General features: G+C 41.2%; 2 protein-coding genes across 3 annotated transcripts in view; both read left to right on the forward strand.

Annotated features, from left to right (window-relative positions):
* Positions 1–4,230, forward strand: part of ankra2 (ankyrin repeat, family A (RFXANK-like), 2) — a 44,894-nt gene extending 40,664 nt beyond the window's left edge. For both annotated transcript variants that reach the window (XM_072581672.1, XM_072581665.1), the window contains 2 exons: positions 241–321; positions 2,501–4,230. In XM_072581672.1, the coding sequence (XP_072437773.1) occupies positions 241–321; positions 2,501–2,530 (111 nt within the window). In that variant the 3' untranslated portion in view covers positions 2,531–4,230. The remainder of the gene's footprint in view (positions 1–240; positions 322–2,500) is intronic.
* An 11,000-nt stretch (positions 4,231–15,230) lies between these two features.
* The window catches only part of LOC140483482 (low-density lipoprotein receptor class A domain-containing protein 1-like), a 43,600-nt gene continuing 36,988 nt past the window's right edge, over positions 15,231–21,842 (forward strand). The window contains exon 1 of the mRNA XM_072581677.1: positions 15,231–15,334. Within this exon, the coding sequence (XP_072437778.1) occupies positions 15,299–15,334 (36 nt within the window). The 5' untranslated portion in view covers positions 15,231–15,298. The remainder of the gene's footprint in view (positions 15,335–21,842) is intronic.

Below are 21,842 nucleotides of genomic sequence, written 5' to 3' on the forward strand. Positions count from 1 at the left end.
ACACCTCACCACATCCTCCAAGCACAATACCATTTACCATATCTAATGCAAAACTATTGATACTACATATTTCATTTTCAGCTCATATGCCACTGAAATTTTTTGTTGATGCTCATCTGTCCTGCTCTGTGTGCTCTGATATAAACTATTCAATTAGTTGAGTTATGAAGGTCTTAAATAGAACAACATCTTGTGATTTAAGTTAATCTTTGATCTGACAAGTTCTTGTTCATTTTACAGAATATGGTGCTGACCCAACTGTTGAAACTGATTCTGGATTCAATGCTATGGATATGGCTGTTGGGTTGGGTTTCAAGAATGGTAATTATTGATTTTGATTTTATTATTTAATATATTTTAAAATAAAATTTAAATATATTCTGGGTGTACATTACTCTTTTTTTTTAAAAAACTTTGTTAAATATCCCCTGTACAAACATTTTCTTTTGACAAGCAGAATGGGATAATTGATAAAACTTTATTCCCTATATTTTCCCTTTATTCTATACATTGCTTGCAATCTTGTGTGCAACAGAACAGCTTACAAAAACGTGACCTGTTCAGGGCTAGAACTTTCTGGTCAGCTGCCACTGATACTGGAAGATTTGGGAATGGATTATATTTTTGTCCTCCCAATTTCTCTCTCATGCCACAAGCATGCCGCAGCCTGCATTTTGACATATTTCCATATGACATGACTGAACTCAGAAACTAAGCTGAAGAGGACATGCACCTGTACCTCGTGATATATCTAAATATTAGTGAGCTAGGGCTTATGCCAATCATCATCAATACAAATATATTTACTTTGTGTTCTACTTGTTTCACTGATAGGTAGGGTAACTTGTATGATATCTGCAAGAAATACCACTGTTTTCTTATTAGCACAAAGACTACAGTATTGCAGCAAAGGAAGCGATTAGGTTCTCTATCACTTAGTCAAAGTTGGATCTATATCTGAGTATTTTTTAAGCTTCTTTAATAAGTTCCTAAGCTACTTAAAATGGTTTGTAATAAGAGTTCAAAAGTACAATAGTACTAATGAATAACATTAAGAATGCTAGTCTTGAAATTAATTTTAATTTAATTTGGTGCTGTGATTCAAATCAATAGAACATAATTCTTACAGATTTCTGTGCATTTTTGTCATGTTCCATGAAAGTCACGCTAGAAGAACCAGGAGTGATGTATTGTTGTTATATATCCTAAATTCCTTAGTTGCCCTCAAAGAACTCTATACCTGTATGAAGCAATCATAAAATCTATGTAGGTGCCATATTCCAGAGGAGATAGGCCCAACCATGACATGACTTGGGAAAATGGCTCCTTGGATAAACTTGTTCTTTGTCCCCCAATTGGCTTAAGTACGCAGTAATGTCAGCAAAGGTTTCAGAAAAAAAGCTGCAAACTCAAATGTTGTAATTTGAATAAATACTGATGTGTCATTAAAAAAAGAACTGTGACAAAATTAAATAAGACAAAATTAATTTAAGCATTAAAATATTTAACAGTAATAACAAAAAGTATTCTTCATAAAGATATTTTGAGCCATTGCATTCACGATAGACAGGTGGTCAGGAGGATAGCTTTGTCTTCTTTCTTGGTTGATCTTGCACTATGAATTTCAACTTTGAAAATATCACTTGCTGCTTGTTTCCAATTTAGACTGTTCTAGAGAATCCTGAGTCCATGTGTTTGGGCACTTTTATTTTCTTTGAAAACTTGAGGTTTCCTCTTCTTGAACAGCTCTGCAGTCTGTTTGAAACAGACCTTGAAGATAGTCCAAATTCTTTGGCAAAGATGATGCTATCCACACGACCACAGTATCCTGGGTGTTGAACTCTTGTCACCTATGTAATTGACCAATTTTGAATCCACTAGTTGTTTGAGTCAGTTTTAATGCAATACTCACTTGCAGAGCTGGAGAAGCAGCAACTGCAAGTTGGATTTTTTTTAAAATTCCACCCAATGTAGTACTGTGGGTGCCTAACTGCATTGTACAAATGACTTCAACTCCAAAGGTTGAGATGGAGTCAAAAGTCAAGGTAGAGCAGAGGTTGGTGAGTGATGTACTGTACCATTACGTTTCCAATATTATAACAAACTGCCAAGAAATTTGAGGCTATTTTGTTAAATATTTTGCATATCTTTCTAGGAAAAATAACAAACTAAATTGTTCGATTCAGGAATTTATTTAAGCTGGGTAATTCTTTCAAAAAATGTGGAATATAATATTGATTAACATTAGAAAAGAATGATTTATCATTTTGCTACTTGCAGTAACTATCTTGCAAGTAATAACACTAAGTAGAACTCCATCTTCCTGCTTTGTCATTTCTTTGTTGCTGGTGCATATTGTTAAGTAAATATAATTATATTGTACTTCAGAAATTATGCTTTCTTACTCATTCTTCCCTGTTCATGAAAGCTATTTGCACTGTTTATCTCACAAAAACAAAATGGGACCAATGTATTTTCTAATTCAAGATTTTTTTTATAGTTCAACAGGTTATTGAGGCTCATTTGCTGAAGTTGCTGTTGAAGATTAGGGAATGATGGGCTGACACCTCTGGTAGTCACAGAAGAATCAGTTATTCGAACTATTAGATGCATCAACTGAGTTCCTTGAGGGTGTGCTTGAATATGTTTATATTTGACAATATATCAATCGATATTCTGATTGTAATTCAGGAATGGTGGAAAAAAAGAGAGATTATTCTAGATCCAAGTTTGATTGTGATGATGATAGACTAACTGCTGGTGAACATGACTCCAGATTTGCTTTATAAACATTTATTTAATAAACCATCATCACTGAATTGGAAAATATGTAATCCAAGCACCATAAGTTGAGCCTATTTGTTTGAAGTACTGAAGGAAAGCTAGACACCAAGATTAGTTTTGTAGGGGGAGAAAAATTTCATACTTCAGTAGAAGGAATTCTTCTAACTACTTGATTATTGAATAAGAATCTCTGAATAATCATCAAATTATTTTGTAAACTCTTAATATTTGGGGGCTTAAGATTTACTGATCAGTGACTACCACCCCTGTACCCCTTTTTGGGTTAGGGGTGAGGTGTGGTCAGAGTCTTCAAATGGTTTTTCCTTAGATGTGAGATAGCAAATGATAAATGTGGCAATGGAAATTTAGAAGTAATTCATCCATCAATGGCACACTAGTAATCTGATACCTGAATAAAGCAAGTCGACAATGTAGACTATTAAGCAGCCAGTTTTTCTCAATGGCTGTGGGCTTGTCATACTCAAGGAAGGTGGAAACTGGCATTCCATAGCCCTACTCCAGAGTGTCCTGTCAAACAATGCCGCCCCCACAACCACCCCCACCGCCGCCGTGTACATTATGGTCCAAACTGCAAAGAGGTTTACCTATTAAACATGAGGTGAGACTCCATAGCCATAATTGGAAGAAATCTAGTTCCCACTTCAATTCCTTCATATTCCATTAGGAAGTCGGATTAGCTGGTTGATTAGTAATACTCACCAAGGTGCTATTTATAGAAATGTTCCAAAACATTCACTCTGCAGATCGATGTTAAAGATATCCAGAACGGTGTATACCCTGAGGGCTGGTTCCCATTCTTGTGAAACAGAAATTCTACATGCTGAGACAATTTTAAACATGGTGGTATTTCTGATCATTTCAAATACATGGCCAACCTCTGACAGATGTAGTTTTTGACATTTTGTTTCTGTTGTTGAAACTGTAATCTTAATTTCTTGTTATTGCTCTCCTCCTTAGGGCCATGCAGTTTTCTAACATCAGAAGAGTTTTAGTTCCAGTCACATTATTGTGAACTTTTTTTCTTTTATGATCAATTGTTCTCAACATAAGTCTTGCCTGTTTTAACCTGAGAGCAGTCCTGCTATCTTACCTGCTTTCCTGAGCAATTTGATGACTCATTCTTTCTCTCAGGATTTAAGACAGCATGTACTAACTAAATTATTTGGAGAATTCTAGTATAGAATGTACATGTGTGACCCTGTTTGGTTAGAACACTATCATCTCCCACTAGGTCCGGTCATAATTTCACACCAGTCTATTCCATTGCCGTTAGTGCATTGTTGAAGAATTGTAGAATTGTTCCATTATGTCATTGACTCAAACTGTATTTGATATTAATATAAAAGAATGTTTGAAAGTTGGTAGTTTGTACATGTTTTGTGTCATACTGCTATGTAGTAAAAAGCTGCTTCTTTGTATTGTAAACTGTATTAAGCTTCTAAATTATTTTTCTAAACTCATGTTGAGTATTATAGTTCTGAATTTTCTGAACCAAGAGACTATATAATGAGGAACAATCAAAGATCACTGATTGTCCTGTGCATCAGCATCACCACACCACTTGCTGATCGCCAACATTAGCGAGCACTGGTCAATGTTTCGGAGGGGTCGGTGTTGGACTGTGGTGAACAAAGTCAAACATTACACTACACCAGGTTATAGTCCCAACAGGTTTATTTGAAACCACCTCAGGCAGCTAAGGAGCGGGGGTTCGAAAACTTGTGGTCTCAATTAAACCTGTTGAACTATAACAGAGTATCATGTGATTTTTGACTGAATGTTGTCGATGGCACCTTCCATTTCAGTCCTTTCCTTTGTTCTTCAAAAATGCCACCATCATCCCATTCACATGGCTTATTTTTAATTCCTCTATCTCTTCCAACTGCTATTCTATTTCTAATATTTCTTCTCACTCCATGTTTCTAAACATGGGCAAGGAAAATGACTAAAATTCATCTTTCAGGGTCCCAGAAAATCTCTTGGCACTTTGCAGGGAATTATATCCTTTGGGAATGTAATTTCTATTGTAATACAGGAAATATAATAGCCATTTGCGTATGACAGGCTCTCAAAAGCAGCTGATTATAATGACCAGATCATGTGTTGTTGATTAAGTGTAAGTATTGACCCTCCTACTCTTCGTTGAAATAATTATGAGGACGTGCCAGTGTTGGACTGGAGTGGACAAAGTTAAAAATCACACAACGACAGGTTATAGTCCAACAGGTTTATTTGAAAGTACAAGTTTTCTGAGCTCTGCTACTTCATCAGGTAGCTAGTGGAGCATTGAAGTAATGCTGTGGCATCTTTTTTTATTCCACGGGTATATTTGAAATTGCAAGCTTTTGGAGCTCAGCTCCTTCCTCTGGAGTGGTATGATAGAGATGTATAAGACATCGTATTTATAAGCAAAAAGTTAACAACTTTAGAACTAACTGCCCTTGTTGAATCCTTTAGTTAGTTAGGAGGTAGACTGATGATTAAAATGCAAAATCTAAATCCCTTTCAAGTCGATAATTAAAGGTTTTATCAATGTACAAGGGATAAAATCTCAGGTTAGATAATGCACTTTAGGTGTGAGGTCCTGCTTTGAAGTCTTAAGACAAGGTTGGGTGTTATCTATTTGTTTGACAAACAAGAATTTTGTATGAAATCAGTCTCCCGTGTGTCTGTCTCTCTGTCTTTCTCTGTCTCTCTCTCTCTCTCTCTCTCTCTCTCTGCCACCCACACAGACAGACACACACTTTAGGGAAGATCTCTGGGACACCCGCATCAATCAACCCCACTGCCATGTGGCCCAACATTTCAACTCCCCCTCCCATTCTACTGAGGACATGCAGGTCCCGAGCCGCCTCCATTGCCACTCCCTCACCAGTCCACGCCTGTAGGAAGAATGCCTCATCCGCCTCGGAAACTTCAATCCTAGGGCATCAATGTGGACTCCACCAGTTTCCTCATTTTCCCTCCACCCACCTTACCCCAGTTCCATACTCCCAGCTCAGCACCATCCTCATGACCTGTCCTACCTTCCAATCTTCCTTCCCACCTATCCACTCCACCCTCCTCTCTGACCTATCATCTTCATCCCCACCCCCATCCACCTATTGCACTCTTTGCTACCTTCTCCCCATCCCCACCCCCCTCCCATTTATCTCTCCACCCTGGAGGCTCCCTGCCTTCAGTCCTGTTGGAGGACTTTTGCCCGAAACGTCGATTTTCCTACTCCTCGGATGCTGCTTGACCTGCTGTGCTTTTCCAGCACCACTCTAATCTAGGCACACATACATGCTCTCCCTCTCTCTGTCACCCCCACACATGCATACACTGGGGGAAATTATTCCATTCAAGATTTTTTTTCTGTCAAATAAAGCTAAAACACAACCTCAGTTTGAAACGCAGACAGATTCAAAGCAGGACCTTACACCTAAAGTGCAATGTCTAATTGAGATATCACCTCATGTACATTGATAATACCTTTAATTATCTAGAGACAAAGACTTGAAAGGAATCTGGATTTTGCATTTTAATCACCAGTCTACCTCCTAATTAATTAAAGGATTCAACAAGGACAGCAACTTTTAGAGTTGTTAACTTTTTGCTTATAAACAGTGTGTCTTATACCTCTGTATCATGCCACACCTGATGAAGGAGTTGAGTTCCAAAAGCTAGCAATTTCAGATAAACCTGTTGGACTATAACCTGCTGTCGTTTGAGTTTTGATCTTGTCCACCCCAGTCCAACTTTGGCATCTCCACATCTTTTACATTGATCTTGGAGGAAAATGCAGTTTCACTTTAATCGCTTATCTGAAAAATGACTCCTTTTGACAGTGCACCATTCCTTTAATACTGCTGCGGAGTTTCAGAGTAGATTGCTGTGTTTAGGTCCAGGAATAGGACTCAAAGCTTGCAACTTTCTGACTGAATCACAGCTTGAGGCACAGCATGTTATTTCCCATCCAATCATTTCCTTTCTTTCCTATTTAGTTACTGTTCAAATCTCCTCAGATCTGCCGCCACTTCCCACCGCCCACCCCCCACCGGACCTACCCACCCTTTCAAATTGAGACTGTCAAGGTCAGATTGACTAAACACATTTTGTAACTGCTATGATACATTATGCGTTCTATTTTTATCTGAGATATTTAATATTATCACTCACCATGTGCTTTGGAAAAAAAAAGTCAAAACAACAGCAGTTTAAAAGGGAGAAGAGCAGTCAAAGGAAGCACAGTGCAAGAGAGAGAGAGAGAGAAAACCTGCACAGTTACTGCCTTTGCTGTTTGAATTCGTGTATCGCTGGACATCAGAGTGCATCTGGGAAAATTAACAAACAGTGAAATTCACAACTAATCTTGGAGAAACTGTTGGGCAAAGTTCACAGCACAGAATCAGATAAGTTAATTGTTGTTTTAAGTCTGTCCAAGAGAAAGGCTGCAGTAGTGGCTACAGTGGATTCTTTCTTTATTATATGTTTTTGGAGATAAGTCTCTTGATTAAACTTAAAATATAAGCCATAGCTATTAATTTAACCTGGGGCAGTGTTTGTAGAGGAATAAGACAGTGTTATTTTCTGGATCTTTGGATTGTGAAGGAGCAAAAATGGCTTTTACAGTGATATGTACTTCTTGTCAGATGTGGGAGTTTAAAGAGAGTTTAAGGATTACTGTGGATTATATCTGCCATAAATGCTGTTAGATGCGAATCTTATCAGATCAAGTGGATCGGTTGGAGAGACACATAGAAGCGATGAGGAATTTGCAACAGCGACAGTATGTGATGGATGGCAGTTACAGAAAAGGGGGAAAGTCTCAGATACAGTCACATAGATGGGTTAACTCCAGGAAGGGTAAGAGAGGTAGGCAACTAGAGCAGGAGTCTTTTGTGGATATACACATTTCATGCTGTTTTGGAAAATGTAGGGTGTGATGGATTCTCAGGGGAACGTAGTACAAACAGACAAGTTTCTGGTATTGAGACTGGCTCTAATGCAACGAGGGGTATGTCGGCTTCCAAGAGATCAATTGTGTTAGGAGATTCTGTAGTCAGAGGTACAGACAGACGTTTCTGTGGCCAGCAGAGAAAAAGCAGAATGGTGTGTTGTTTCCCTGGTTCCAGGATCAAGGATGTCTCAGAGGGTGCAGAATGTTCTCACAGGGGAGAGGGGCCAGCAAGAGGCCATTGTCCACATTGGAATCAATTACATTGGAAGGGAAAAGGTTGAGACTCTGAAGGGAGATTACAGAGAGTTAGGTAGAAATTTAAAAAGGAGGTCCTCAAGGGTAGTAATATCTGGATTACTCCCAGTGCTACGAGCTAGTGAGGGTAGGAATAGGAGGATAGAGCAGATGAATGCATGGCTGAGGAGCTGGTGTATGGGAGAAGGATTCACATTTTTTGCATCATTGGAATTTCTTTGGGGTAGAAGTGACCTGTACAAGAAGGACGGATTGCACCTAAATTGGAAGGAGATTAATATACTGGCAGGGAAATTTGCTAGAACTGCTTGGGAAGATTTAAACTAGTAAGGTGGGGGTGTGGGACCTAGGGAGATAGTGAGGAAAGAGATCGATCTAAGACGCGTACAGCTGAGAACAGAAGTGAGTCAAACAGTCAAGGCAGGCAGGGACAAGGTAGGACTAATAAATTAAACTGCATTTATTTCAATGCAAGGGGCCTAACAGGGAAGGCAGATGAACTCAGGGCATGGTTAGGGACATGGGACTGGGATATCATAGCAATTACGGAAACATGGCTCAGGGATAGGCAGGACTGGCAGCTGAATGTTCCAGGATACAAATGCTACAGGAAGGATAGAAAGGGAGGCAAAAGAGGAGGGGGAGTGGCATTTTTGATAAGGGATAGTATTTCAGCTGTGCTAAGGGAGGATATTCCTGGAAATACATTTGAGGGAAGTTATTTGGGTGGAACTGAGAAATAAGAAAGGGATGATCATCTTTTTGGGATTGTATTATAGACCCCACAATAGTCAGAGGGAAATTGAGAAACAAACTTGTAAGGAGATCTCGGCTATCTGTAAGAATAATAGGGTAGTTATGGTAGGGGATTTTAACTTTCCAAACATTGACTAGGACTGCCATAGTGTTAAAGGTTTAGATGGAGAGGAATTTCTTAAGTATGCACAAGACAATTTTCTGATTCAGTATGTGGATGTATCTACTAGAGAAGGTGCAGAACTTGACCTACTCTTGGGAAATAAGGCAGGGCAGCTGACTGAGGTGTCAGTGGGGGAGCACTTTGGGCCAGCGACCATAATTCTATTTGTTTTAAAATAGTGATGGAAAAGGATAGACCAGATCTAAAAGTTGAAGTTCAAAATTGGAGAAAGGCCAATTTTGACTTTATTAGGCAAGAACTTTCAAAAGCTGATTGGAGGCAGATGTTCGCAGGTAAAGGGACGGCTGGAAAATGGGAAGCCTTCAGAAATGAGATAGCAAGAATCCAGAGAAAGCATATTCCTGTCAGGGTGAAAGGGAAGGCTGGTAGGTATAGGGAATGCTGGATGACTAAAGAAATTGAGGGTTTGGTTAAGAAAAAGAAGGAAGCATATGTCAGGTATAGACAGGATAGATCGAGTGAATCCTTAGAAGAGTATAAAGAAAGTAGGAGTACACTTAAGAGGGAAATCAGGAGGGCAAAACAGGGACATGAGATAGCTTTGGCAAGTAGAATTAAGGAGAATCCAAAGGGATTTTACAAATATATGAAGGACAAAAGGGTAACTAGGGAGAGAATAGGGCCCCTCAAAGATCAGCAAGGCGGCCTTTGTGTGGAGCCACAGAAAATGGGGGAGATACTAAATGAATATTTTGCATCAGTATTTACTGTGGAAAAGGATATGGAAGATATAGAATGTAGGGAAATAGATGGTGACATCTTGCAAAATGTCCAGTTACAGAGGAGGAAGTGCTGGATGTCTTGAAACGGTTAAATCCCCAGAACCTGATCAGGTGTACCCGAGAACTCTGCGGGAAGCTAGAGAAGTGATTGCTGGACCTCTTGCTGAGATATTTGTATCATCGATAGTCACAGGTGCAGTGCCGGAAGACTGGAAGTTGGCAAACGTGGTGCCACTGTTTAAGAAGGGTGGTAAGGACAAGCCAGGGAACTATAGACCAGTGAGCCTGACCTCCGTGGTGGGCAAGTTGTTGGAGGGAATCCTGAGGGACAGGATGTCCATGTATTTGGAAAGGCAAGGACTGATTCTGGATAGTCAACATGGCTTTGTGCGTGGGAAATCATGTCTTACAAACTTGATTGAGGTTTTTGAAGAAGTAACAAAGAGGATTGATGAGGGCAAAGCAGTAGATGTGATCTATATGGACTTCAGTAAAGCGTTCGACAAGGTTCCCCATGGGAGACTGATTAGCAAGGTTAGAGCTCCTGGATTACAGGGATAACTAGCCATTTGGATACAGAACTGGCTCAAAGGTAGAAGATGGAGGATGGTGGTGGAGAGTTGTTTTTCAGACTGGAGGCCTGTGACCAGTGGAGTGCCACAAGGATTGGTACTGGGCCCTCTACTTTTTGTCATTTTACATAAATGATTTGGATGCGAGCATAAGGGGTACAGTTAGTAAGTTTGCAGATGACACCAAAATTGGAGGTGTAGTGGACAGCGAAGAGGGTATCTCAGATTACAACAAGATCTGGACCAGATGGGCCAATGGGCTAAGACGTGGCAGATGGAGTTTAATTCAGATAAATGCAAGGTGCTCCATTTTGGGAAAGCAAATCTTAGCATGACTTATACACTTAATGGTAAGGTCCTAGGGAGTGTTGCTGAACAAAGAGACCTTGGAGTGCAAGTTCATAGCTCCTTGAACGTGGAGTCGCAGTTCAATAGGATAGTGAAGAAGGCATTTGGTATGCTTTCCTTTATTGGTCAGAGTATTGAGTACAGGAGTTTGGAGGTCATGTTGCGGCTGTACAGGACATTGGTTAGGCCACTGTTTGAATATTGTGTGCAATTCTGGTCTCCTTCCTATTGGAAAGATGTTGTGAAACTTTGAAGGGTTCAGAAAAGATTTACAAGGATGTTGCCAGGGTTGGAGGATCTGTGCTACAGGGTGAGGCTGAACAGGCTGGGGCTGTTTTCCCTGGAGCATCGGAGGGGGTGACCTTTATAAGGGTTTACAAAATTGAGGGGCATGGATAGGATAAATAGACAAAGTCTTTTCCCTGGGGTCGGGGAGTCCAGAACTAGAGGGCATAGGTTTAGGGTGAGAGGGGAAAGATATAAAAGAGACCTAAGGGGCAACTTTTTCACACAGAGGGTGCTACGTGTATGGAATGAGCTGCCAGAGGATGTGGTGGAGGCTGGTACAATTGCAACATTTAAGACGCATTTGGATGGGTATATGAATAGGAAGGGTTTGGATGGATATGGGCCGGGTGCTGGCAGGTGGGACTAGATTGGGTTGGGATATCTGGTCGGCATGTACGTATTGGACTGAAGGGTCTGTTTCCATGCTGTACATCTCTATGACTCTATGATTTGGAGGTACTGGTGTTGGGCTGGTGTGGACAAAGTTAAAATTCACATAACACCAGGTTATAGCCCAACACGTTTATTTGGAGGCACCAGCTTCCAAAGCACTGATTCATCAGGTGGTCATCATTTGCTCCACAACCATGTGATGATGAAGCAGTGCTTTGAATGCTTGTGCCTCCAAATAAACCTTTTGGACCATAACCTGGTATGGTGTGTTGTAAAACTTAAAAATCACTCAATGTTGGACTGTCCTCTTTTAGTTGCACTGCCCCAGTACACTCATCTCCTGCAAATGACTTTACCTCTAATCTAGGAAACACTATCACCTTAGATGTAATGCACCTTTCCATTCTTCATTAAATTCTTTTCACATCAACCCCAGTATATGTGTCAACAACTGTCACATTTAACACTATTTGTGTTTCTTCTATGACATCAATGGAAAGTGGAGTTGAGGCCAAGATGAACTCAAACAAGATTATGTTAAATGATGGAGCAAGCTCAGGTGGCTGAATTCCTACTCCTGCTCCAAGTTCCTATGTTTTTATAAGTGAAGAGTATAAAAGGGCATGCTAGCAGCAGCACTTGTCATACCCAAAAAGGAAGTGCCAACCTGGTGAAACCACAAATCAGGACTACCTCATTTTTATCCAGCAAGTGATAGATAGCTAACAGATGTCACAACAAACTGGTCAGAACTAAGCTCTGCAATCCTGCCACATCTAAACATGAATGATGGTGGATAATTGAACAACTCTGTGGAGGAACAGGGTCCACAAACACCCATTGGTTAATAATGGATGGAGCCCAGTACATCAGATCAAAAGATAAGGCTGAAGCATTCATAACAATCTTCAGCCAGAGGTCGTGAGGGGATGATTCATTCAGGAAGTCCCCATCATTACAGGTGCAAGTCTCTGGACAATTTGATTTTCTTGATATCAAGAAATGGCTGATAGCACTTGATACTGCAAAACCTATTGGCCCTGACAACATTCTGAAAATAGTACTGAAGACTTGCACTCTTAAGCCAGTTGGGTTTTTTTTGCCAAGTTACTTTTGCAAGGTTTGTGAAGGTTTGTAGCTCAGGTTGAGTTTTAGGGTGTAGGTTTGCTCGCTGAGCTGTAGGTTTGATATCCAGATGTTTCATTACCTGGCTAGGCAACATCATCAGTGGTGACCTCCAAGTGAAGCGAAGCTGTTGTCTCCTGCTTTCTATTTACATGTTTGTCCTGGATGGGGTTCCTGGGGTTTGTGGTGATGTCATTTCCTGTTCATTTTCTGAGGGGTGGATAGATGGTATCTAGATCTATGTGTTTGTTTATAGCATTGTGGTCAGAGTGCCAGGCCTCTAGGAATTCTCTGGCATGTCTTTGCTTAGCCTGTCCCAGGATAGAGATGTTGTCCCAGTCAAAATGGTGTTTTTTTTTCCTCCATGTGTAGGGCTACGAGGGAGAGAGGGTCGTGTCGTTTTGTGGCTAGCTGGTGTTTGTGTATCCTGGTGGCTAACTTTCTTCCTGTTTGTCCTACGTAGTGTTTCTGGCGTTCCTTGCATGGAATTTTGTAGACGACGTTGGTTTTGTCCATGGGTTGTACTGGGTCTTTTAAGTTTGTTAGTTTTTGTTTGAGAGTGTTGGTGGGTTTTTGTGCTACTAGGATTCCGAGGGGTCTTAGTAGTCTGGCTGTCATTTCTGAAACTTCTTTGATGTATGGTAAGGTGGTTAAGGTTTCTGGCTGTGTTTGGTCTGCTTGTCGTGGTTTGTTCTTGAGGAATCTGCAGATTGTATTTTTTGAGTATCTGTTCTTCTTGAATACGTTGTATAGGTGGTTCTCCTCTGTTTTCCGAAGTTCGTCTGTGCTGCAATGTGAGATGGCTAACCACAGTACCATACATCAATTTTATGGATTCATTATTACTAAATGATATTTAAAACTTTTCAATGTGAAATCTCAAACATGGAAATATACATTCTTTTTCTTTTTTTTTAAATTTATTAACGTAGAAACATAGATAACACAGAAAATAGGAGCAGGAGTAGACCATAGATCCCTTTGAGCCTGCTCTGACATACATTATGATCATGGCTGATAGCCTGTTCCTTTTCCCCTATATTCTTTGAGCTCTTTTACCATAAGTGCAATACCTATTCCTTCTTGAAACCAATTAATGTTTTGACTCAATGGCTTTCTGTGGTAGCAAATGCCACAGGCTCATCATTCTCTGGGTGAAGAAATTTCTCCTCATCTCTGTCCTCAATATGCCCTAAGACGTTAACCACATCCTTCCTGCATTTATCCTGTCTCGTCCTAGTTAGAATTTTATCGACTTCTATGAGATCCCTCCTCATTCTTCGAAACTCCAGTGAGTATAGTCCTTATTTCTGAGATCATTGAACATATTTCCCTGAAAAGTACTTTTGGTTCTGGTTCCACTCTCCCTGTGTAATCCAAGCCATAGTATCAAGTGTAATTGGTTAACATTTCAGATTCAGTAACACTTCAGTCGAGAAGGCTCACTGGAGCTGAAACATTAATTCTACATTCTTTCCACAGATAAAGCCAGATCTATTGAGTTTCTCCAACAATTTCTGTTTTTGTTTCAGATTTTCAGCATCCACAGTTTGGTTTTATTACCTGTAGTTGCTACTCTTCCCACTCCAGCACTGTCATCTCTAGCATCTACTGAGATCTATCTACATTCTAGACAGTACTTACATCTTGGTGAAAGTGAGGACTGCAGATGCTGGAGATGAGAGTGTGGTGCTGGAAAAGCACAGCAAGTCAAGCAGCATCCCAGGAGCAGGAGAGTCAACCTTTTGGGCAAAAGCCCTCATCCCTTCCTGACATCATTTGGAAGCTTCACTTTCCAAGTGTTTGCTGACATAACACCGTTCTATCTCAGCTTCATCATTCTGGACACTTCCACTGGTTACTGAATTAACAGACAGTTGATCTGAAAGCCTGTACTGGAACAGCAGAAATTTCCTTCAATTAAATACTGTATAGTGAAACCCATTCAATTAAGCACTGTAAAACAAACTCATTCCCATCTTCGAGCCTTTCTCAAGCAACTACCTAAGGTTAAACCAGACCAATCACAATGGTGGTGCAACTTTTGACCTCAAAATAAACCCACTCCAACCTCCTAATATTGTCCAAAACCACCACCCGTAAAATTTCTGGCTCAACTAATTCTAGTCTCTTCAGAATCCCGATTTTAATTGCTCCACCTTTGGTGGCTGTGTCTTCACCTGCCCAGGCCCTAAACTCTGGTAATTCTTTCCCAAAGCTATCTACGAAGTGCCACTGTTGTCTCCTTTAAGTTATTTGACTTCTTTGAAGGGCCTTAGGACCCTTATTGTACTCCAGATGCTATATCAATACATGGAATTGCTGTGCAATGTATGGAAATTAATCAGGGCGACTGATTTACATATCTGAGCAAGTTTTTTTTATGATTCATAAATTTCAAGAAATTATACAGTCCTTAAGAGATCGGATTCTGCATTTGCGTCCCTTTTCTCCTGCGATTTGCATGATTTGGCTATTATTAACTCATTTTTTCTGGGTTCTCAACATTGCCAACAGGATTGGACCAGAATTTACACTCAGATTTCAGCAGTTAGTGTATGCAGAGTAAGGATTTTGTAACTTTGCTGGTTTAAAATTCTACTAATTTCTCGTGGATTTCAACTTTCTAATTCCAATCTTCTATTTCAAAAGGCTCAGATTCTTTACAGGCGCCTCTTTCTCGAGTGTTTGCTGTACCTTTCACGACCTTGTACAGGTAAGTAATCTTGCGGAAAAGTTTATGCGTTGCTGGGTGACGAATGAAAGTAGGTTCCTTGGCAAAGACCTGGGTGGAGTATACAAATCGGCACAGCTCAACGGCTTTACCTTGGTTCCTCGACAAGAACACACTTTTTAATTTCTTCTTGGTGTTATACTTGTGATAAGACACATCATCTGCTGCTGTGCAATGAGTTCAAATAGAATTACTCCGTTGCGATTCAAGGTAACGTGTTTACTTCAAAAGTATTCGTGCTTGCAACTTTGAAAGTTCCGTTTATTAACCATAAGATCAAGTGTTGCTGTTTCTTCACAACTGACGTTATGAACGAACGGGATTATCAGCGAAATCCTTTGCATCTCAGTCTGGCAACGCTATTTAACTAGGTTTCATAAGTCAATTTAAGAGTGAATGTTCTTGAAATGTAAGTGGTAAAGGTGTTTTTTTATCAAAACATTTTTAATGTTCAATTAAAAAGTCGTTTCTACATCATGGATGTAGAATCACAAAAAGAACAACATTGGCAATCATAGGAGATCACAAAGACGTGTTAAAACCCACATCTTGGAAACAATTAAACTGAAATTAGCAAGATGACACTTCTATGGAAGCTTCAAAATAGTAGCATTGATCAGAATTGTTTTTAGTGCCAATTTGATCATTCTGTCTTTGGTTAATTCTGTTACCCCTCTAACCTGAACCAATAATGCCAGCCTTCCTCCTTTAGTCCTGTTATTTCTGAACACCCTTATCTGGGAATGTTTAATGACCAGCTCTGCCCTTTCTTAATAAAAGCAGAGAATGCTGGAGAAATTCAACAGCTTTGGCAGTGGGGAGAGAACAGAGTTAATATTTTTAACTCGATCTAACTTCTTTGGAAGAGATAGCCAATAGTCAATCATATTGTTCTTTGTCTAGAGTCAAGTCTAGACCAAACCATGTAAAGATTGCAAATGACCATCCTTTATAGTGCATTAGTCACCAGATAGGAGCATTCGAACCTATAGAACATTACAGCGCAGTACAGGCCCTTCAGCCCTTGATGTTGTGCCAACCTGTGGAACCAATCTGAAGCCCATCTAACCTATATGATTCCATTTTCATCCAAATGTCTATCTAATGAACACTATTTTCCCAAACTGTTACCCCCAGCCTTTGGATGACCATCATGCCACTTTCTCCCTGTTTTTTTTCCCCTCTGTTTAATGTTCTCCCCTAGTCCCTTAGATCCCAATTCTTTGTTTTCTCTACAACTATTTAAATTCACAAAATTTTCTGCCTTTTTATTTCCTCCCTATTGTCATAGTGATTGGTCAGTCATCTTGCTTCTTGTCCTCTTCAGAAATGTCTCAGATGTCCTGCAGAAAGTGATTCAATATGACACCAGAAAATATGAAATGTGCTCACTAGAGCTGGATAAAACTTTGTGTGAACAGCTTTTCTTGGGTTTGTGGTGAGCACTGTTCTTCACTATTCCTTTCTCATTGTCTGTAAAATATGGGCCAAAAATATTCAATCTCAATTGTGCACCATAAGCTACCTTTACAATAGACAATAGACAATAGACAATAGACAATAGATGCAGGAGTAGGCCATTCTGCCCTTCGAGCCTGCACCGCCATTCAATATGATCATGGCTGATCATTCCTAATTAGTATCCTGTTCCAGCCTTATCTCCATACCCCTTGACTCCACTATCTTTAAGAGCTCTATCCAATTCTTTCTTAAAAGAATCCAGAGACTGGGCCTCCACTGCCCTCTGGGGCAGAGCATTCCACACAGCCACCACTCTCTGTGTGAAGTAGTTTCTCCTCATCTCTGTCCTAAATGGTCTACCCCGTATTTTTAAGTTGTGTCCTCTGGTTCGGCACTCCCCCATCAACGGAAATATGTTCCCTCCTGCCAGAGTGTCCAATCCTTTCATAAGCCTATACGTTTCAATCAGATCCCCTCTCAGTCTTCTAAACTCAAGGGTATACAAGCCCAGTCGCTTCAGTCTTTCCGTGTAAGGCAATCCTGCCATTCCAGGAATTGACCTCGTGAACCTACGCTGCACTCCCTCAATAGCCAGAATGTCTTTCCTCAAATTTGGAGACCAGAACTGTACACAGTACTCCAGGTGTGGTCTCACCAGGGCCCTGTACAGCTGCAGAAGCACCTCTTTGCTTCTATACTCAATCCCTCTTGTTACGAAGGCCAGCATGCTATTAGCCTTCTTCACGACCTGCTGTACCTGCATGCTTGCCTTCATTGACTGGTGTACAAGAACACCCAGATCTCTCTGAACAGCCCCTTTACCTAATTTGATACCATTGAGGTAGTAATCTGCCTTCCTGTTCTTGCCACCAAAGTGGATAACCAGACATTTATCCACATTAAACTGCATCTGCCATGCATCTGCCCACTCACCTAACTTGTCCAGGTCACCCTGTAATCCCCTAACATCCTCATCACATTTCACCCTACCACCTAGCTTTGTGTCATCAGCAAATTTGCTAATGTTATTGCTGATACCATCTTCTATATCATTTACATATATTGTAAAAAGCTGCGGTCCCAGCACGGATCCCTGCGGTACCCCACTGGTCACTGCCTGCCATTTCGAAATGGAGCCGTTAATCACTACCCTTTGTTTCCTATTAGCCAACCAATTCTCTATCCAATCTAGTACTTTGCCCCCAATCCCGTGCGCCCTAATTTTACTCACTAACCTCTTGTGTGGGACTTTATCAAAAGCTTTCTGAAAGTCCAGGTACACTACATCCACTGGATCTCCCTCGTCCATCTTCCGAGTTACATCCTCAAAAAATTCAAGAAGATTAGTCAAGCATGATTTCCCCTTCATAAATCCATGCTGACTCTGTCCTATCCTGTTACTATTATCCAGATGTGCCGTAATTTCATCCTTTATAATAGACTCCAGCATCTTTCCCACCACTGAGGTCAGACTAACTGGTCTATAATTTCCTGCTTTCTCCCGCCCACCCTTCTTAAAAAGTGGCACAACATTAGCCGCCCTCCAATCCTCAGGAACCAACCCCGATTCTATTGAACTCTGGAAAATAATCACCAGCGCATCCACGATTTCCCGAGCCACCTCCTTCAGTACCCTGGGATGCAGGCCATCAGGTCCCGGAGACTTATCAACCTTCAGACCTAACAGTCTCTCCAACACCAAATCCTGGCAAATAGAAATTCCCTTAAGTTCAGGTCCTTCAGCCACTGTTACCTCAGGGAGATTGCTTGTGTCTTCCCCAGTGAACACAGATCTGAAGTACCCATTTAATTCCTCTGCCATTTCTTCGTTCCCAGTAATATATTCCCCTGCTTCTGTCTTCAAGGGCCCAATTTTTGTCCTAACCATTTTTTTGCCTTGGACATACCTAAAAAAGCTTTTACTATCCTCCTTTATATTCTTGGCCAGTTTACCTTCGTACCTCATTTTTTCTCTGCGTATTTCCTTCTTACTAATCCTCTGTTGTTCTTTAAAAGCTTCCCAGTCCTCCGTTTTCCCGCTTATCTTCGCTAAGTTATACTTTTTCTCTTTTAACCTTATATGTTTCTTTACTTCCCTTGTCAGCCACGGCCGCCCATGTCTCCTCCTGGGATCTTTCTTCCTTTTAGGAATGAACTGATCCTGCATCTTCTGCATTATACACAGAAATATCTGCCATTGTTCCTCCACGGTCTTCCCTGTTAAGGTATTAAACCATTGAACTTTGGCCAGTTGCTCCCTCATAGCTCCATATTTCCCTTTATTCAACTGAAATATTGTCACTTCAGATTGTACCCACTCCCTCTCAAATTGCAGATTGAAGCTTATTGTATTATGGTCACTACTTCCCAATGGCTCCTTCACTTCGAGGTCACTGACCAATTCTGGTTCGTTACACAATACCAGATCCAGAATTGCCTTATCCCTGGTCGGCTCCAGCACCAGCTGCACTAAAAATCCATCTCTGAGGCACTCCACAAAGTCTCTTTCTTGAGGCCCGATACCATCCTGATTCTCCCAGTCTACCTGCATGTTAAAATCCCCCATAACAACTGTAGTAACATCTTTGCGACAAGCCAATTTCAGCTCCTGATTCAACTTACCTCCAACATCCAGACTACTGTTTGGGGGCCTGTAGATGACTCCCATGAGGGTCTTTTTACCCTTAGTGTTTCGAAGCTCTATCCACACTGACTCTACATCCCCTGACTCTAGGTCCGCCCGCGCAAGGGACTGAATATCCTCCCTTACCAACAAGGCCACCCCACCCCCTCTGCCCGTCAGTCTATCCTTACGATAACACATGTAGCCTTGAATATTCATTTCCCAGGCCCTGTCCCCATGAAGCCACGTCTCAGTTATCCCCACAATATCGTATCTGCCAATTTCCAAAAGAGCCTCAAGCTCATCCACCTTGTGTCTAATGCTTCGTGCATTCATATATAGAATTTTTAATTTGTTACTGCTCTCACAAATATTATTGTTAGACTGCATGATGGCTCTGGAGCCGCGGATGGACTCACTTTGGAGCATACACAATGCTGAGGGGGTCATGGATAGCATGCTTAGTGATTTGGTCACACTGCAGATTAGGATTGCTGAGGGAGAAAGGGAATGGGTGACCAAAAAGCAGAGAAAGAGCAGGAAGGCAATGCAAGTGTCCCCTGCGGTATACTGTTTTGGACACTGTTGGGGGAGATGGCTCACCAGAGGAAGGCAGCAGTAGCCAGGTTCATGGCACCATGGCTGGCTCTGCTGTACAGAAGGGCAGGAAAAAGAATGGAAGGGCTATAGTCATAGGGGATTCAATTGTAAGGGGAGTAGATAGGTAGTTTTGTGGTCGAAAACAAGACTCCCGAATGGTATGTTGCCTCCCAAGTGCACGAGTCAGAGATGTCTCAGATCGGCTGCAGAACATTCTCACGGGGTACAAAGTAAAAAATCACACAACAACATGTTATAGTCCAACAGGTTTATTTGGAAGCAGCACTCCAAATGTTAGTGCTTCCAAATAAACCTGTTGTACTATAACCTGGTGTTGTGTGACTTTTAACTTTGTACACCCCAGTCCAACACTGGCACCTCCAAATCATTCTCAAAGGAGAGGGTGAACAAACAGTTGCTGTGGTGTATATTGGCACAAGTGATATAGGTAAAAAAAAAGGGATACGGTTCTACAAGCAGAATTTAGGGAGTTAGTAACCAAGTTAAAAAGTAGGACCTCAGAGGTAGTAATCGCAGGATTGCTACCAATGCCACACGCTAGTCAGGTTGGGAATGATAGAATAAGCAGGATGAATGCATGGCTTGAGAGATGAAGCAGGAAGGAGGGGTTCAGATTTTTGCGACATTGGGACCGCTTTTGGAGAAGGTGGGACCATTACAAATTGGACGGTCTCCACCTGGACGAGATTGGAACCAATGTCTTTGGGGGTGCTTTTGCTAACACTGTTGCGGAGGGTTTAAACTAATGTGGCAGGGGATTGGGAACCAAATGAGGAGGTTAGTGGACAGGAAGGAGGTAGTAACTAAAGCCTGTAAGGAACTAGATAAAGAAGTCAGCATGAGTAAGGAGAAGAGGAGGCAGGGTGCAGATGATGAATGCAAAGGGACTAGTAGTCTGAGGTGCAAGAAGTATAGTAGGTCAGGCAGATGAACTTAGGGCTTGGATTAGTACCTGGGAGCATAATGTTATTGCTATTACTGAGACTTGGTTGAGGGAAGGGCATGATTGGCAGCTAACCATCCCAGGATAACGATGCTTCAGGTGGGATAGAGAGGGAGGTAAAAGGGGTGGAGGAGTTGCATTACTGGTCAGAGAGGGTATCACAGCTGTGCTGAAGGAGGGCACTATGGAAGACTTGAGCAGCAAGGCAATATGGGCAGAGGTCAGAAGTAGGAAGGGTACGATAACAATGTTGGGGCTGTACTATGGCATCCCAGCAATGACCATAAGATAGAGGTGCAAATATGTAAACAGAGCATGGAAAGATGTAGGAGCAACAGGGTGGTGGTGATAGGAGATTTTAATTTTCCCAACATTGACTGGGATTCACTTAGTGTTAGAGGTCTAGAAGGAGCAGAATTTGTAAGGAGGATCCAGGAGGGTTTTCCAGACCAGTATGCGAACAGTCTAACTCAGGAAGGGGCCATACTGGGCCTGGTGTTGGAAAATGAGCCCAGCTAGGTGGTTGATGTTTTAGTAGGGGATTACTTATGGAATTGTGATCACTATTCCCAAAGTTTTAGAATACTCATGGACAAAGACAAGAGTGGCCTTAAAGGAAGAGTGCTAAACTGGGGGAAGGCCAACTATACCAAAATTAAGCAGGAGCTGGGGAATGTAGATTGGGAGCAACTGTTTGAAGGTAAATCCACATTCGATTATGTGAGAGGCTTTTAAAGAGAGGTTGATTTGAGTTCAGGAGAAGTATGTTCCTGTGAAAATGAGGGATTGAAATGGCAAGGTTAGGGAACATAGATGACAGGTGAAATTGTGAGAATAGCTAGGAAGAAAAAGGATGAGTACATAAGGACTAGGCTACTGAAGACCAACAAAGCTTTGGAAGAACATCAGGAATGTAGGACCAATCTGAAATGAGGAATTAAGAGGGCTAAAAGGGGTCATGAGATTTTTTTTAGCAAACAAGATTAAGGAAAATCCTAAAGCCTTTTTCCCATATATAAGGAGCAAGAGGGTAACTATAGAAAGAGTTGGCACACTCGAGGACAAAGGAG

This window comes from Chiloscyllium punctatum, chromosome 2 (genome assembly GCF_047496795.1).
Source record: "Chiloscyllium punctatum isolate Juve2018m chromosome 2, sChiPun1.3, whole genome shotgun sequence".
NCBI lineage: Eukaryota > Metazoa > Chordata > Chondrichthyes > Orectolobiformes > Hemiscylliidae > Chiloscyllium > Chiloscyllium punctatum.